At 35.5% G+C, this 16957-nt stretch overlaps 3 protein-coding genes across 21 annotated transcripts in view; 2 read left to right on the top strand and 1 right to left on the bottom strand.

Annotated features, from left to right (window-relative positions):
* LOC116425493 (SLIT-ROBO Rho GTPase-activating protein 1) overlaps positions 1-8369 on the top strand; it is a 51785-nt gene extending 43416 nt beyond the window's left edge. For all 14 annotated transcript variants that reach the window (XM_031973293.2, XM_031973307.2, XM_031973295.2 and 11 more), the window contains one exon: positions 4788-8369. In XM_031973293.2, coding sequence (XP_031829153.1) covers positions 4788-5852 — 1065 coding nt within the window. In that variant the 3' untranslated portion in view covers positions 5853-8369. The remainder of the gene's footprint in view (positions 1-4787) is intronic.
* On the top strand, positions 8259-15168 carry LOC116425494 (E3 ubiquitin-protein ligase RNF123). 4 transcript variants are annotated; one of them, XM_031973321.2, is made up of 12 exons: positions 8259-8407; positions 9100-9206; positions 9612-9670; positions 9754-10076; positions 10168-11133; positions 11205-11341; positions 11439-11542; positions 11739-12808; positions 12896-13221; positions 13292-13457; positions 13537-13683; positions 13756-15168. In XM_031973321.2, exons 2-12 carry the CDS (start codon positions 9174-9176, stop codon positions 14082-14084), a joined length of 3660 nt encoding a protein of 1219 aa, XP_031829181.1. In that variant the 5' UTR covers positions 8259-8407; positions 9100-9173; the 3' UTR covers positions 14085-15168. The 4 variants fall into 4 exon arrangements, with proteins under 4 accessions (XP_031829181.1, XP_031829182.2, XP_076222714.1 ...); XM_031973322.2 differs by lacking the exon at positions 8259-8407 and having other exon boundaries at positions 8521-9206; positions 9363-9670; positions 13621-13683; XM_076366599.1 differs by lacking the exon at positions 8259-8407 and having other exon boundaries at positions 8521-9206; positions 9363-9670.
* Positions 14481-16668, bottom strand: LOC116425502 (sodium-coupled neutral amino acid transporter 7). 3 transcript variants are annotated; one of them, XM_076366604.1, is made up of 5 exons: positions 16458-16668; positions 16147-16399; positions 15524-15884; positions 15196-15445; positions 14481-15137 (listed from the first exon to the last, which is right to left on the bottom strand). In XM_076366604.1, the coding sequence occupies exons 2-5, from the start codon at positions 16250-16252 to the stop codon at positions 14481-14483; spliced, it is 1374 nt and encodes a 457-aa protein (XP_076222719.1). In that variant the 5' UTR covers positions 16253-16399; positions 16458-16668. The 3 variants fall into 3 exon arrangements, with proteins under 3 accessions (XP_076222719.1, XP_031829197.1, XP_031829198.1); XM_031973337.2 differs by having other exon boundaries at positions 16147-16366; XM_031973338.2 differs by having other exon boundaries at positions 16147-16668.
* Positions 16669-16957: the final 289 nt, after the last annotated feature.

Raw genomic sequence — 16957 nt, 5'->3', positions numbered from 1 at the left:
CTGTTGTTTTATATAATTTATATATTATATTGTTTTATAAATTATATATAATTTTCTTTTCTTCCGGGAATCGATTGGAAAGTTGAACTTCGGTTCATTGGTGAACACGTGGCTGAAGATCGAGTTGCAAGTGCGTAGGAACGAGTTCAGCACCGTTGTACGGAGCGGACTTTGATTAGCTGCACGCGTTACACCTTCTGCAAATTTCGGCATTGCTTTTATTTCACAACACGAAGAGGAGAATCTATCGCGGTACGGAATTTTAGTCGCAATTGCGAGCATTGTCGCGTCGTATTAGGTACCGGAAGAAGTTCGTGCGGTTTTGCAGTGTACAGATTGTTCGACAGTCGATTTCGAACTTTGCTATTTTCTTTCAAAGATTTAAAGTCAAACTTGTATAGAACATTTACAGTTAAATATTCAATGCTGTTACGGATATGTGTTAATTGTCAGTTTCTAACATTGTCCTTTTTACAATTTATCAAATTTAAAAAAAAATTACAAAACAATTAGAAAGAAGGAAATATTTTTTTTAATTTTCATGTTTCTGTGAAATTTGCTAACTACTTTCTTAGAACGAATTATGAAAGAATTAATTACTTTTCTACTTCATTCTTTTTTTTTCGTAATATAGCTTTTTCTTCAAAATAATCATCAACAGTTATGTGAAGTATTTGCTTTTTTTCATTCTTTTTTGTACATATTTTCGTTGATTCAAATAACTGATTAATATTTTGGATAATCTTGATTGTACTTTAATATTTTACTATTTAACATAGCGTCGTTTAGAAACTTAATTAATTTTTTAATGATGTGTTTATTCACTTTTAAGATATCACTCGTAAACAGATCTTGTTTCTGGTATCTTACATACCATACCGCGGATTTAATAATCTGCATATTCCTGTACACAAACTACATTATATTTTTCAAAATATTTCATTACCAACTTCGTAGCATGTGACGCACCAATTTTTAATGAAATTATAATTTTAAAACTTAAATTAAGGAACCAAACAAAATCCACATGCTCAATTAATTAAAATTGAAGTGTATTTTATAGTATTCATTCAATTTATTTAAAATATTTATTTTATATTCTTCAACGCTTAATTAAGGAGAAACATACATTTCCCTGAAAAGGATATTAGAACTCGAGTACGATCCGTAATTAAAGTTTCTCAAACAATATGACCGTAGCGAACGCGTCTATCTCCTAAGTACTCCATAAATTTCATCCAAGTAAACACTTTTATCGTCAAGAAGTAATTTTTACTTCATTCATTAAAAATCATTCAGTTTATTCCGAAAGAACTCAATTATTTTATTTATGAAAAAGATAATTATATTACTTTTATTAAACCATTTCATAAAATTTCATCAAAAGTCTACAATGCATACATAAATTGAAAGCACAACAAACTTGTTGAAATGAACACTATAAATGAAAAAGCTAAAAAAATCAGATTATTTCATGAAAAATTAAACTGTGTACCACATATGATCATTAATACTAGAACTGCCGAACGTTTAACACTATTAATATGTAATCCTTATAAAAATTCTACCAACAAATTTGTTTCAACTTTTTCATATATTCATTATAATATTCAAGCGAAAGTATTTATTTTTTAAATTAATTACAGTATTTAACACTTTTAAGGTTTCGGTAGTTGCGAAATAAGAAAACTGAAACCGGTCATCTTGCCGGGTGTGGTAGTTCTAGTGTCAATTCGACGTTGTAACATTGTTTAACGAAAATTCGCTTGTAATCGATCGCTGACAAAAAACCGCACAAACTTTGTCTAGTACTTAACAGACGCCTGCATCGAAAGACTTCAATCAATCGAATCCCGCATCACATAAAAAATTCCATTTCCGGCGAGGCCGGCCGCGGCGGTACCGGTCGAAACGCGTGCGACGAGCCTCTCGCGGGTACGTTAAGTTTATTTTTATCGAGACACAGCGGTGTTCCGACCGGCTGCGATCATTTGTACAATACATTTGTAAATAAAATAGAAATATACGTGTTTGTCGCTGCATGTGCCTTGGTCTCTTTGTCTTGCGTCGCCTATGTCCTCTTGTAATGTTCTATTTTTTTTTTTTTTTATTAATTTTTTTATTTTGCGTCTTGCGCCTCATATGTTTCTCCGTTCTTGCAGCGTTCGCCAATTATTTTCAATGTTAATAGTGTGGGATGGTTGCTGTTTTTCCAGATATACGTTTAGTCAGCCTTTAGTTGGCAGGATTTTAAAAAACCGATAAAAAAAGAAATACCGAGAAAGAGAGAGGGAGAGAGTTTCGCGATACACGCACGTAGGTAGTGGGCGAAACGGACTAAAAACTGTTCGATAAAACTGCCGCGCCAGAGAAACCAAAAAGAAACGATATTAAAACGAAAAAGCAGATGATAAGTGTTCGTGTGGTTCCTGTCGTTTGTGTATTTTTTGTCCTTGTTCCCTGTGTTAAAGGCGTGAAAGAGAGGGAGAGAGAGGAAGAGAGAAAGAAAGAAAGAATGAGAGAGAGTGAGAAAGAGAAAGAGAAAGAGAAAGAGAGAGTGACTCCGTTTAGCCAGGTTTTGGTTCGGTTCGTTGTTTGCGAATCCCTAGGCATTCTGTAAAAGCGATTTCAGTCTCTAGACGAGTACCGAGATGGAATGCTACTATCGCAGGCTACTCTACTTACCGTCCAGCGGATGTTCTTTCGGCCTAGGTGAGTACCGATGCGTCGCCTCAGCCCTCGCCCCCACAGTCCAGTTGATAAATTAACTCGGTTGCTGGCATCCTTAGAGAGATAGGTATTCGATGCAGAGCTGTTTACGTGTCTCGTCATTTGCTTGCATTCTCATTACCTGTCCATATTTCACAGCGTGTTTTACGAGCAGTTTTTAATCCCACCTGTTTACGCATGCACGGAACCCGCGATCTTGGTCGGTCGTCATTCTTTCACATGTCTCTCAACAATCCCCGGTTCACCTAATTAACACATGCAACCCGTGTACCACACGTTCGAATTCGCACGAACCCACTACTATCTTCTTTTTATTTCTCTCTGTTGTTCATCCTGTCGACCACGGTGTTATTTTTCCTATCTCTTTTGTCTACTACCCGCCTTTGGAACACGATCGCAATTCATATCCATACACACTGTACGCCCCGAGAATTTTCGAATTCGTTTGTCAGATGTTGAATGTATTTTCAAGAATATACAATTTCAATTTTTGGAGGGTATATGTCGATCGTTAGACTGAAAGAGATTTTGTTGTGCAACCCGTGACGGGGTCGATGATGCGATGACGTGTAAGGGATGTAGGATTCTTCCGGTGAACGAAAATTGGAAATGTTTGACGAAATTTATTGGAAATTCAATTTTATTTTGTTTCGTTTTGTTTATTGGGAATTAGCTGCACGTCGTCTGCGCGTTTATTATTATCGCACGTTGAAAGTGTATTCCATTGGACGAGTATTCGACAAATGTTTGTAACAGGATTTTTCCGAACAAAACTCTTGAACGAAGAAATTCCGTTCAACATTTTCAATTTACGTTTTCATTTAAGAAATCTGCCACTTCTTCGATTACACCAACGATCCCGTCGCGGTCTTGTATATGTGTGGAAAGCTATCGCTAATTAAAACTTCGACGAATTAACAAGATACTGAGATTTTTCATTTTTAAACGCAAATACTCACAGTCGATATTGTTACCAATATGATCCATCGCATACACAACAAATCGAATGGTAAAATATTTAGTCTGCTGGACAAGAAATATCATTTGGAAAAATCAACTAAAAATTCATAATTTAATACATATCACTAAATTTTACATGAATAAACAACAATCTAGGAATCGAGTGCGATAACAAGTTTTCAATTATTCTTTCGTGAATTGTTTTAAAGTCAAGTTAACAAATTATGACAAAAATTTTACTAAGCGTTTAAAGAGTGTTAATAATAAAGTAGTAAGAAAAAAGTTTATAGGCAGTGAAACCAGTTCAGATACGAAAAATTTCTCTTTATCCGCGAATTCAAAGATTATTCGATCTATCGTAATGAAAGCTTTCCACGAATATACAGACAATTAACGAAAAGTATTACGCTCATTGAGGGCGTATAATATTTACTAAACTAAGCAGAAAATGCTTAGCAATCACAGGTCGACAGATCGACATTTTCGGATACAGAAGCGATTTTCTGTTCTAGTTAGAAAGAGTTCGCAATTCCTCGATACGAAGATGCGAATAGTATCCGGAAATGGATGGAGCGCACACTTAGAACACCTTTTATTGATCATTGAAGAGAAGATCACGGTAATATTAAACTTGATCTATAAACCGTATTTGTTGAGCGAAACAGGTGAACCGCTAGTGACACTGAAACGAAAACAAAAAAAAAACATACTCTAATCGCTTCTGTCTCCGAAGACGCAAATTCCTCGACCAGTTCGCTTGGCATTTCCCGCTCGTTTCAGCGTGGAGTGTACGCCTCAAGCGTGTAAAACTTTTTTCGACCTCCTGCACAGCGATAGCCTCGCACTTTTCACGTCCATGTGCCGTCTAATATTGAAAATGGTTCGTTGCTTGAGAATAACGCTAGCCGGATGTGACGGCACACAGATAAAATTCAAATAAGATCCGTGAGAAATACGATTCGGGAAGTTCGTTCGCGGCCCTGTTTCATTCATTTCGTAACAAAAAAAAACGCGTCGCTTCGAAAGCTTTTCACTGGCTCATCTGCGAGCGTGTTGCCTACCCGAGCGCTACTTTCAACCCCGAACCCTGTTTTCAGGAGTGCGCGTCACGAGCGGCGAAGGTGTCCACGCCCGAGAGGGAAAAGCACGCGTTCTCGGAGCACCGCGCAGATACCGCACCCTCGGTCATCCTCTCTTCCTCGACCGAGGGCGAGAAATTGTCGGGTTTCACCGAGTCGTCGATCCAGCAACTGCAACACCAACGCGACGAAGAGATCGCCGAGGAATCGGATCGTATCTGCTTAACAGACCAGGAGTGTGGCTCGAAGCGTGGAACGAGCAGGAAGCAGCATTGGAAGTCGCAAAGCATGGCAGAGACGGTTCAGCAGCAGACGGTTGCCAATTCCCTTCAACCTGGACACATGTTTTCCCAGGAAGAGGAGGCGCAGGAACAGCCGACGTTCTCGGCGAATCGGGAACTCTGGCAGAGAAGAGCCACCTCGCAAACCCAGTTGAACCCACCCGTGCCGCCCAACAATAAGATCTACCGCACTTCTCAAGAGTTTCGGGAGATGCGGCAGAAGCATACGCCGGATCTAGTAATGGACTTGCCATTGTCGGCGCAAGACGCGAGCAAGAAGTCCGCTTCGTCGAGTAGCTTGAGCAGTTCGGACGAGGAGACCCCTATTCAGCCCTCTCGCGCTGAAGCGGCCACCTCGCCAACAGGAGGACCGGAGTCACCGGACATGAGTACAGCTGCTGAAAGGTTCGCCAAACAGAACCAGTGTACTTTGAAAAAGAATACGAAAACGAATCCGTCGGAGAGCCAGTCGAAGCTGAAGCGAACTGTGGACACCGATAACGAGCCTGAACAGGAGTCCGAGGAGATGGTGAGGTCGGCCAGTTCGAACCAGATCTCCTCAGAGTCCTCGATGCCGTTGAGGTCGCCGTTGCCGCCACGGTCCACACCGAAGATCGTCGCGAAGTTTGCGGACATGCACCTGACCGGTGGCAGTCAAGTGTCTTCGTTCAAGCCACAGGTGAAGGTGAAGCCGACGATACTCAGGAAACCGGTGCTGCCGTTCCCGCATCCGCACATGAGCCCCGAGCTCGCGAGGAAGATCGAGAAGCAAGCGCAGAGCGCCGAGCAGCAAACCAATTAATCGAGGGTCAACTTAGACGAGAACCCTCTTTCCCAGACGCTCGAGAGCGCGATATATCCATGCGAGTCCCGTGTCACATCGAGCAAGCTTTCCGGCACCACCGATTTCATCAGTCCCGACTATACTCCCCATTCGACCAGTTACTCCGCCCAATCGTGAGGACTCGACGATGTGCGTTAGTTACTCTATCCGAGATAAAGAAGTCAAGCCGGCCAGCATCGTTCCTCGATATATAGACACATATAATACTTAGACGTATACGTATATTACATATGCATACACGTATACAGCTGGCGAACAAGGTGTAACGAGCACGTGAAAATTGTCATCCTCGACAAACCTGGTACGCCTGTTGAATTACGATAAACCCTGAACAGGGCCTCTCAGACCCGTATTTTTGGTAGGGAAAATAGAATGCAGAATGAACAGTAGAAATCTTTTGAACGTTGAATATAAATGATATTGAAACGGACCTGGATTGTTAGTCCAGCTCTCCATTAGCAGGTAATATGCGTAGAAGAAGACAGTCGTCGCGATGCTCAAACCCGAAACCATGGACGAATTAAAATCTTGTAGAGGAAATGTTATATTTTATTAAGAAGAAAACACTTTTGGCAGTTTGTGCCTACACATTAGTATAGCTTACTAGACCAAAAGTGAGTTTCCACTGATTTTTATATTGAAACTGATCGAAACGAAACTTAATTTAGGATACCTTTTATTGACCCTGACTGGAATCCGAGTCGCGACTAACCAAAAATGTTTTCTGGATTCGATTCATCTTGTCTGCCGAGCTGTACATGTACATATTCATATATAGAAAAGTGTACCGAATATCCGTTCGAGAAGCCAAGTGTGTGCGGCGTGTACGAAGACCGATGCTGTCCTCGGGCCGAGTTTATTTTTTCTACAACTATTTTCCATTTTCGCATAATTTTTTTACCAAATGACCCGCGAAACAATGTTTCTAGTCATCGAGCGACGACGCGCGTGAGAAACGACGAGAGAAACGTGTTATAAGCGAAGAAAAATATACATCGAAGAAAAACTACAGTTTCGAGTTTTACATACCAATAGTTGCTTGAGCGAACGAGCGAAAAAATGAGAAGCAAATCAGTGAGAGTGAGAGGGAGAGCGAACGAAAGTGAGAGAGAGGGAGAGAGAGAGAGAGAGGGAGAGAGAGAGAGAGAGGGGGAGAGAGAGAGAGAGAGAGAGAGAGAGGGAGAGAGAGAGAGGGAGGGAGGGAGAGAGAGAGAGAGAGAGAGAGAGAGAGAGAGAGAGAGAGAGAGAGAGAGAGAGAGAGAGAGAGAGAGAGAGAGAGAGAGAGAGAGAGAGAGAGAGAGAGAGAAAGAGAGAAAGAAGGAGGGAGTGAGATAGAGAGAGAACAACAATGCGACAATGATTTTTGTACGGTGGATAAAACGTGTAATTTATTACAAAACGGGATATTTCTTCTGAATGTGTATCTCTGTACGAGAATATTTACGACAAACGTGTTCGATGTTCCTTTAATACGCATGCGAGCGAGCATGACTTTCGAAAACAAGCCTTTTTTTAAGAAGTTTCTTTCGTACGATTAATAATGAATGAATGAGCGAGTGAAAGGGAGAGAAAGAGCGAGAGCATTTTTTGGGACACCGATCCCGTTTATCATCATAGACGCTCTGACGCGTTCCGAGACATCCCTGATCATTTCTAATAATGCGACGATGATGTTCGATATATTCAGAAAAATAAATAAACGTGTGATGGCGCGCCGCGCATACGCAAGTATTTAACAGTTCGACGTCTATGTCTCTTAGTTAGGCGCCGATTATTCTGCTATTGAAATTCAACGAAATAGGAAAAAGTCTAATATGTAAACGTGTCGACGTATTCATGCCCTTCCCTGTAACCGACTAAAAACATTATACTCGTTTATCAAATAATATGCATACAGTATCCCGAATACTATCCGCCGAGAGAATATTCCGCAACTAATATTTTGAAAGGATGAACACCGCCGATGTCTCCGATGCGACTAAATCATGATTCGAGTATACCGATATCCACGTGTTCGATCGCAATTATCCACTGGCGTGACAACCTTTTATCGATACCAATTACCGATCCAATATTAGTATGAATATAACCGCACTGTACCCAGCGCAAATATGAATACCAAAGCAAAACTTTTGAAATTCGCGTCCCCTTCTCGATTCTGTCGTATTATTCGTTCGAAAGAATGCTGCGAAACCTCGATTTCATACGATGCGTTTCTGAGTTTTTCTTTTCTCTTTCTTACGATTCATGCCCCAGTAGTTGCATTCTTTCTTTTTTTACCATTCTTTGCCTACACTTTATAGTGAATTGTTACTTTCCCAAAAATTTGGTGCAATTTAACGCGTAATTTAACCTTGTTGCGTATTTGCGTCGACTTTTATCCATTGAGTACATACATGAAGCCTAATTTGAAATTTATGATTTTCCGTTACAATTTACTTCTTATTGATATTCAATAAAGAAACTTGCAGGCTGCATCGGCCGTTCGATTTCTAACAATTTTGTAATCCACGGTAGGTAAATCTCCATTCCCTTCTTTTCATCGTGTGATCGATCACTTAAATGTTTTTGTATATATTTTTATTGATGCCGAAATTTTAAAGTCATTACTTTGAAATCTTACAAAAATCTACTTTCGTCATTTCTACGAGAAAAAGTAAAAATACATGATAAATAATTCAAATCAGTTTCCTTCCAAATATTTTGTGCTATGAAGGAATGATTAATATTCAACAGTGTACAATTCATTTATAGATTAAATTTGTAAGACGTAATAAAGTGTTCTATAGCAATTAGAATTTTAGGTTACGAAGATTTGTTTATATCCAATGTACTACCGTATCATCGCGTCGTGAACATAGATATCTCTTATCTCCGTAATATCGAAATTCAAATATCAAATAGCATATTTTGTTTAATATTCGTTGTTGTCTACATTATATGTCAATGTTGATGTTTAAGAATTGCATATTTGTCACAGAATTACATTCAATCATATTTATAATTGCTGAATGCTTATAGTCGCCAAGAATGTTCAGATTAGAAATTTAAAAAACTAAATTTATATATAATTAGGTATTTTTCCTCTATCTTTTATGATATTCCATAGAATGTGATAAAAATATATGTTTCAAAGAATCGACTCCACCGTCTCTAAGTGGTGTTTCAAAAATCGCGAATATAGATATTTATACGAATATTGAAGATTTCGACGAGCTTCACATCTGTAGGAACACTCCATATTATTATCGTGGATGACAGATCAGCTGATGTCCGCTGATGCACGTGTTGTTGCACTCTTCAGAGGCTTACGTAAGTATTTGTCAAGGATTAATAAATTTCGATAATTCCAGTTTCCAGTTTCACAATTTCGTATCTCTTCTTCGAATTTCTGTTTCAGTTTAAATTGTTTTTATGCATGCTTCTCGATTGTCTTTATTAGTATTTGAATGGCCGTATTATTTACAGATCGGCAAATTAAACAAGTAAAGAAAAAAAATATGTTGAAGACTGTTAGACCTTCTATATTTAAAATACACTATTGGTTAATCAAAGAAAATCGTTGTACTTTATTCAAATCCCATGAACAAATTCTTCTAAATAAATAAATTGTCAAAATTTTGCAAATTATTTCTTTGAACTATTTTCTGTGCTGACAAAGGATATACATTTGTAAATATGGAAATGAATGAAATTATAAAAAACATTTTTGGTCAGGATGTGCTCTTAGATTTGCCAAGTACAAAGCTAAAAGAGGAAAGTTCAAAGGGCTCTAGGTACTTTACTACTATTACTTTCTTTGCAATGATTATTTTAATAATGTGACTCTAAACGTATTTTAAATATTTTCATATTTTAGAATATTCAATGCTTTAACTTCGGTAGATAAATACATCGAAGCTACACTTCATAAAAATGCTCCGATTCGTCTTAGGGAGGATAAGAGAATTGGTAGAATAGGTCCAAATTTGGTCAGATTTGATACGTCAAATATTCAAGAAGATTTTATAATTTCACCTGATAAACTTACTGTCAATTCCAAAAGTAACTTCAGCACATTGAGAGCAAATGTAACTGTTTATAAAGGAAAATGGTTATATGAATTGCAACTTGGATCCCAAGGAGTTATGCAACTTGGTTGGAGTACTATTAACTGCCAATTTAATCAAACATCTGGTGTAGGTATGTTACGTCTTAGTTTTGTCCTTAATTAATTGATATGAGAAACTTCATTTATCTTGAAAGAAATATAATTTTGTAAGATGTTTTTCAGGGGATACCATTAATTCATATGCCTATGATGGAAATCGTCTGAGAAAGTGGAACGTAACTACTCACAAATATGGAGAATCATGGCTTACAGGAGACATTATTGGATGTGCATTAGATATGGACAATGGAACTGTTGACTTCTATAGAAATGGTAAAAACCTAGGAAGAGCTTTTGAAAATATTGCAATGGGTGCTGGCTTCGCATATTTTCCAACAGTCAGTCTTGCATTAAGGGAAAATTTAATGGCAAATTTTGGTTCCACACCACTGAGATATCCTATAGAAGGATATGAACCGCTACAAGCTGCTCCTCAAGAACAAATAACTGAGGCTACTTATTTGTTCAGATGGTTTCTCAGAATAATACAAATGATGAACAAGGAACAAAACTTAGATGAACAGAATATGTTAAGCGATGGAAATATGAGCATTTCAAACTTTTTAATGTGTCTCTCAAGATCTATTTTAAAACATGTAGGACCTCTAATTACTACACCATATATTACGGAATATATCGTGGTTCCATTCATGGAACAACTTTCAGAATCAAATGTTCATTCAGGGCAAGATTCAGTACATTCTTCTATGTTATCAACATGTTTAGATTTGTTATGGACGTTTCTTGAAGAACATGAAATGAAAGCTTTTCTAGAAAGTACTGTCTTGTATTTGCTTTATATATTCAAACACGTTTCTTCGACGTTGGACTATCCTGACCAATTTCGAAGTTTGCTTCTATTGACAAAGATTTGTCAGCATATTTCAACCCGTCAGTATTTATTGCAACATTTGCTTTTTGATCGAGTAAGGTTTGCAGATTTCATGGATGTCAAGTCACTAGATGAGAAAGGCCTTATTGATGTAGTTGAAAAAATATGGTGGGAAATGCATCCGGAGGATCCAATGCTCAAAGCAAACAGAACAAGTTACTTGGATGCATGTGATAAAATTAAAGCTGCCATATCTGGTATAATACATTTTCCATGTGGTTATATAGTTTTTATGTATGTGTCATTATTATGGAATACAATTTCGTAGAAGTAGAAGCAGTACAAATGAAATTACTAATAATCGTTCTTGATAATTCCGATGGTAATGAAAAGAGACCAACCTCAAGAACTATATTCCTAAGAAAATTTAAACGTTTCGTTCAAGACAATTTCGATTCTAGTCGCGTAAGTATAAAAAGCACACAAATTTACAATTTTTGTACTGTTTTATACAAAGTTATCATTTTTAATTATTTCATATGAATAAAAATCAATATTTCAGACACCTGTACGGATTGTATTATCTTATTTTTATCGGCTATTAGTTACATTTAGAACACTGTGGGATACAGAAGTAGGGACGTCTCCTGTTTACTTTCCTTGCAGGTGAGAGAGCAATGTATCATACATTTTATATTCATATATTTCTATAAAATAAGCTATTGGAAATATATGACATCATAAAAATGTGAAAAAGACATGAAATAACTGTTACTTCATGTACATACATATGTTTGTATAAACATTATTAGGTCACATTTAATATGAATAATAGCGTTTCATTATAAATTGAAATGGGCAGGGTGTTCTATGATGCATCGATCGATTACAATAAAACTGAAAGACTGGGAGGAGTTTTATCACACTTAACTAAAATGTACAGAAGCGAACTGGTAGAACAATTAGGACCTGATCATGAAGCTCTCACTGTAGTTCTTCCAACGCTTGCACCTGTAATTAATATTGGATCATTCGGTCAAGGACATTTGGTAAACATTGAGAGACTCGGAGACTTTATACATGGAAGAGAAGATAAAAGTCCACTGCCCTTAGGCCCGTTGGACCCAACTTTATCTTTGCTTGAATTGCTTGACAGAATTATTTTATTTTACCACACCGTAGCAAAGGAATACTCTGTAAATCTGACTATTCTCAGAAGTAAAATGTTCGAATATATCTCTGCCTTAAAAGACACTAAAACACGACTGGAACAAATCAAGAAAAATAAAGATCCTGAGTCACAATCAATTCAACAAGAACTACAAAGAACAATAAATGTATTCAGCTCTAACTTGACGGAACAAGCGAGATTTATGGCGTGGGTTCGTGCATCTATTTACTCAAGAGAAAAACAATCACAATTGGCGTGGCTGTTACGGGTGATCACGCTGACCCTAAAAAATGCCAGCAAAGAAGGAAACTTATTTAGATTTACACCGGATTTCTTTCTCGAAGCACTAGCCGATTTATGTATTAGTTTACGGGATCATATGCATCCAACTGTACGCATCGAAAATATTCCTGATTATCAAGAAATGCTTCAAGACATAGCCGAGTTTCTTTGCGAACATTTCATGGATCCACGTATAATAAATGTAAATTCGAAAAGCAAGTTACTTGTAACTCTAGCCGGTTTTGTATTTAACCCGCTAACATTAGAAGCATTAGAAAATATACAGAGAGGAAGTAGAATAAAAGTTGTCACAAACTTGTTAAAATCGTACGAAGACCGAGCATGGGCCGAATCAAATTGGATCTTACTTAGATTTTGGCAGGGTAATGGTTTTGCTTTTCGATATGAAAAAATTTCGCATTTTCCAAAAAGGGTTGGATTGAAACTAGTACAGGAAGAAACATTCTCTCACCCTATGAGTATGTAACTCTTATTTCTTCTACAAGCTATATCGATTAATAAGTTATTGATTCATTCACGAATCTATTATATTTCCGATTTTGTAGAACCTTGTCCGTCCATTGTATACCAAAATCATGTGAAAGAAGTACTATTGACAAATGCCCGATCTGCCAAATTTTTAAGTGGTTTATTAAACGAATTGAATTGGGCTTTTTCCGACTTCATTGCAATGGTGCAAGAAATTCATAACGGTTCATCAAGACCTGAGAGAGTCTTCATTAAATCTAAACAACTGAAAATCTGTACCACATGCTTCAATATAACCGTGTCCTTATTACGTGTTTTAGAGATGATTGTTACACTGGCTTTAAGTATTTTTAATAATACTACTCAGTCTTCCAGTGAAAATTTGTTGTCTAGATTATGTCAAGTATGTATTTTCATGCATTAGTATCTCTGAGATTGTCTGAATTTTTAATTATGGCTGTATTGTTTTGCAGTTAGCGAGTCAAATATTGAATAGAATAAGTTCACAAACTAGTTGTTTTCAACAAGTCATTTTACTGGAAATCCCAGATTTAGAAACGGTTCATCACTTTCCAATATTAGCAGCAGTTATTGGTATACTGTTGGCTCTACTAAGTGAAGATATGACCAACTTTAAATGTAAGCACATATTAATACCTTTGACTGCAACAAAAATTGTAAATGTAACCATATTAAACTTAAACTGTAATTTCATTAGCAAAAACTGTAAAAGAGATACCAAAGGTCACTCAAACATTATTAATGGAACCCAATTTTCAAATGTGTTCCCTCTATTTTGTAGTGGGTGGTATTCAATCTAAAAGCAAAGACAAGCAAAACTCACAGCCATTTTCATTTGAAAACTGTGAGTGTATACATATAATTATTATGAATGTTTCAATATGCAGTAAATTACCATCCTTTTTATCTATTCCAGATCCAGATGATGTAACAAAAGAAGAAATAAAGAAGGTGAAAGAAATGATTGAATATTTAAATTACTGTCAAACTATTTTGCCCGAACCAAACGTTTTGAGTGATGATGACAATACTTGTCCAATTTGTTACGCCTATCCTGTAGAAGTAACATTTAAGCCCTGTCATCATCAAACTTGTCGCATTTGTATTCAACGACATCTTTTAGATACAAGAGAATGCTTTTTTTGCAAGGCAATTATCGAGAAAGTTGTGGATCTTTCTGGTAATGTACTGCATGATTTTAGCAATGAAAGTTCAAACTCTAAGGAAATGATGGAATCATCTTAACACATCGACGAGTATATTTTACCGTGAAGAGAAACTTAGGAATAAATTTCTTTGTGAAGGTTACAAAAAATCTTAAAGAAAAAAAAATTTGTATAAAATATTACGCAAAACTTTATTTATTTAATGTTATTCTCCGTTCCAAAGTATACAATATAAAAATAAACAATTAAATTTAAGTTTCTAAAAATTTCCTACAAGATCATGTAGTGAGTATTGTATTAAACACTATGTGTATATATCGATTTCCCTCAGTTTTTTTTACTTTAATATTCTAATTAAAATTACCTTATGTTATAATCAGTCAATGTAGTTGCCAAAATATAAAAGTCTTTTAAGTCTTGTAACACATTGAGCAAGCAACAAGATAATAGTACTCAAAAAATTATTTTATAATTATTAAAGGCATAAACTTTGTCTAAGTTGTCTAAAACCAGTTACTAGTGGTGGTTCTTCTGGTTTCTGATTTAAGTCTTCAATAGATTCTACCAAAACAACACCAGATACAAACGCGCCAAGTCCGGTAAGAAAAATTGCGAAAATAATTAAAAGCCGGTCTTTATTTAGATGCAATTCTGAATCTTTTAAAAGAGTACTTTGGAACAGGCAAATGCCTGGGAAAATAAAAATGAAAGCTGCCGACAACACTCCTAGTAAATTAATAACGGGTGAAATATCTGGTACCAATATTGCAATTATTAAAGATAATATATACCAAATTAATGTAATAAAAACCCGAGTTTTAACAGTTACATCGATATCCATTCTTAAAAGATTTAAAAGAGCATCGCGACCGCAATACAGAACAATGGGATATGTAGTAAAATTTTTAATTGCTATAAATATTATTGCCAAAGTTAAACTGAGGCTTTTGTCTGTGTATCCTTGTAGTATATCGCTAGGTACTTTTCCAGCACCAAATGTTGCATATCCAAAGATGCCAACCACTGTATAAGCAACGAAACAAATAATCATACTTGTTACAGCGCTTACCGTAAACTTTCCGAGACTTCGATCTTTCATACAAGCATACATTGGTATTGCTGTCATGTGACTCTGTAAATGAAATAAAAAATTATTAAAGATACATGTACTATTTAAAAATATATAATACCTGGTACGCAAAGCATATTATTGGAATTATTTGGAGTGCTTCATATGGATTATCTGACCATATCTTTATAGGATTTGTATTAGGTATGGTTATTGTGATGCTTTTATACACAATTAAACATATCACATATAAGATAGTTATGCAACCGACAGAACTAGCATAACTTAAAACATCCAATTTCTTAAAAAAGCATAAAGGCAGTATAAATACACTGCACGCTATAGCTGTAAGAAATGGTCTCGATAAATACCTGTAACATTAAAATTTATGTACAAAGATAATGTAATCATGAGTTGTAGTTTATGACACATAAGATTTTTTTAATTACCAAGTGTGACAATAATGAATCCCATAATATGTCACTAAAACTCTATCAAATTGGTCTCCAACGATGATTATAAATGTCAAACAACAACCAAAACTGTATATTGTAATACACAAAGCACATAAAAAAAGTGATCTATGGCCATAAAATTCTGCGAACATGTTCTGCATAGTAGAACTATTCGTAATATCACTACATTTTGCTAAAATCACAAGAGCAGCAGTAATAAAAACAAGAAGTACAAGTTGCGTGATAAAAGAAGTAGCTATGCCGCCAGCTTTATCAAATGCTTGGGGAAAATTTAAAAGACCTGCTCCTAAGGTAGCATTAACAATTAAAAAAGTTGTGCCTAGTATACCAGTCCCTGCAAATATAAAAATTTGTGTTATTTTAAAAATTACAATATTCTATCAGAAATTAATTTTTTATCATTTTTATAGTAACCGTTTTAAAGGGACAAATAATTATTTTCAATTTAATATAAAAAAACATAATTACATGACTATTAAAAGTAAATAGTAATTATATGCAATAAAAAATACTAAATATATTTTACATATTAGTGTGATATAACAGCATACTTAAGAATGAATTAAAAACAAATTGCAAAATTATATGTAATATACCTGATCGAGCAGTTCGGTACTCGTGAATAGACGAAGGATTTGGAGCAGTACATAGTAACATATCATTATTAATAAGTCTATCGTTTTCTCCAGTTAAACAATTCATATTTAAAGAGATGAACCGGATGGTTACTTCTGACTAATAATATTGGTTTCACTTTAGTTGATGCTTTTCTTCAAACTAAAAACAGGCATTTATTGATATACCTAATCAATAAACCTAAAATTTCACAGTGGGATTAAAGGTCATTATCTGAAAACAATGGTTTACGTTTTTATATGTATCACGTTTTAAATAGAAACAGTAATACCATATTGTCTTATACGCGTTTAACGAGTGAATTTGATAACAAATTCGTAGTCCGTAAGAAGCACATTCCAATATTTAAAATTTAATGATAATTACTTTAAAAAAATCATAATAAAAAGTTTGATATAATTAAAAATAGAAATATTTCAATACGATTTATGTGTATTTGATATATTTTGGTTTAATTTCACTCATTGACCACTAGATGGCTATAGCGTTTCATGAACTACTTCCTTTCAAAATTCATAAATCATAAAAAGTGCAGAATTCTGTGATGTAAAATCGATGCATTAAAAAGCAGTAATTAATTAGAAATATTAAGATAGGAGCCATAATTTATTTTTCCTACTAATTTACTGTTTTACTAAGTTTGTAATTATTGTACATATATTTCTAAAGGATGTTATGCTTCAATACTGTTGCAAAACAAATTAATTAAAACATAATCTAGCTTCGATAAAATATGCTTTTAATGTTACTTGTTCAAAATTATTACAAATT

This window comes from Nomia melanderi, chromosome 4 (assembly GCF_051020985.1).
Source record: "Nomia melanderi isolate GNS246 chromosome 4, iyNomMela1, whole genome shotgun sequence".
In the NCBI taxonomy this organism is placed as follows: Eukaryota; Metazoa; Arthropoda; class Insecta; order Hymenoptera; family Halictidae; genus Nomia; species Nomia melanderi.
The sequence above is the reverse complement of the archived record's forward strand: the minus strand, read 5'-3'. Positions and strand labels throughout refer to the sequence as shown.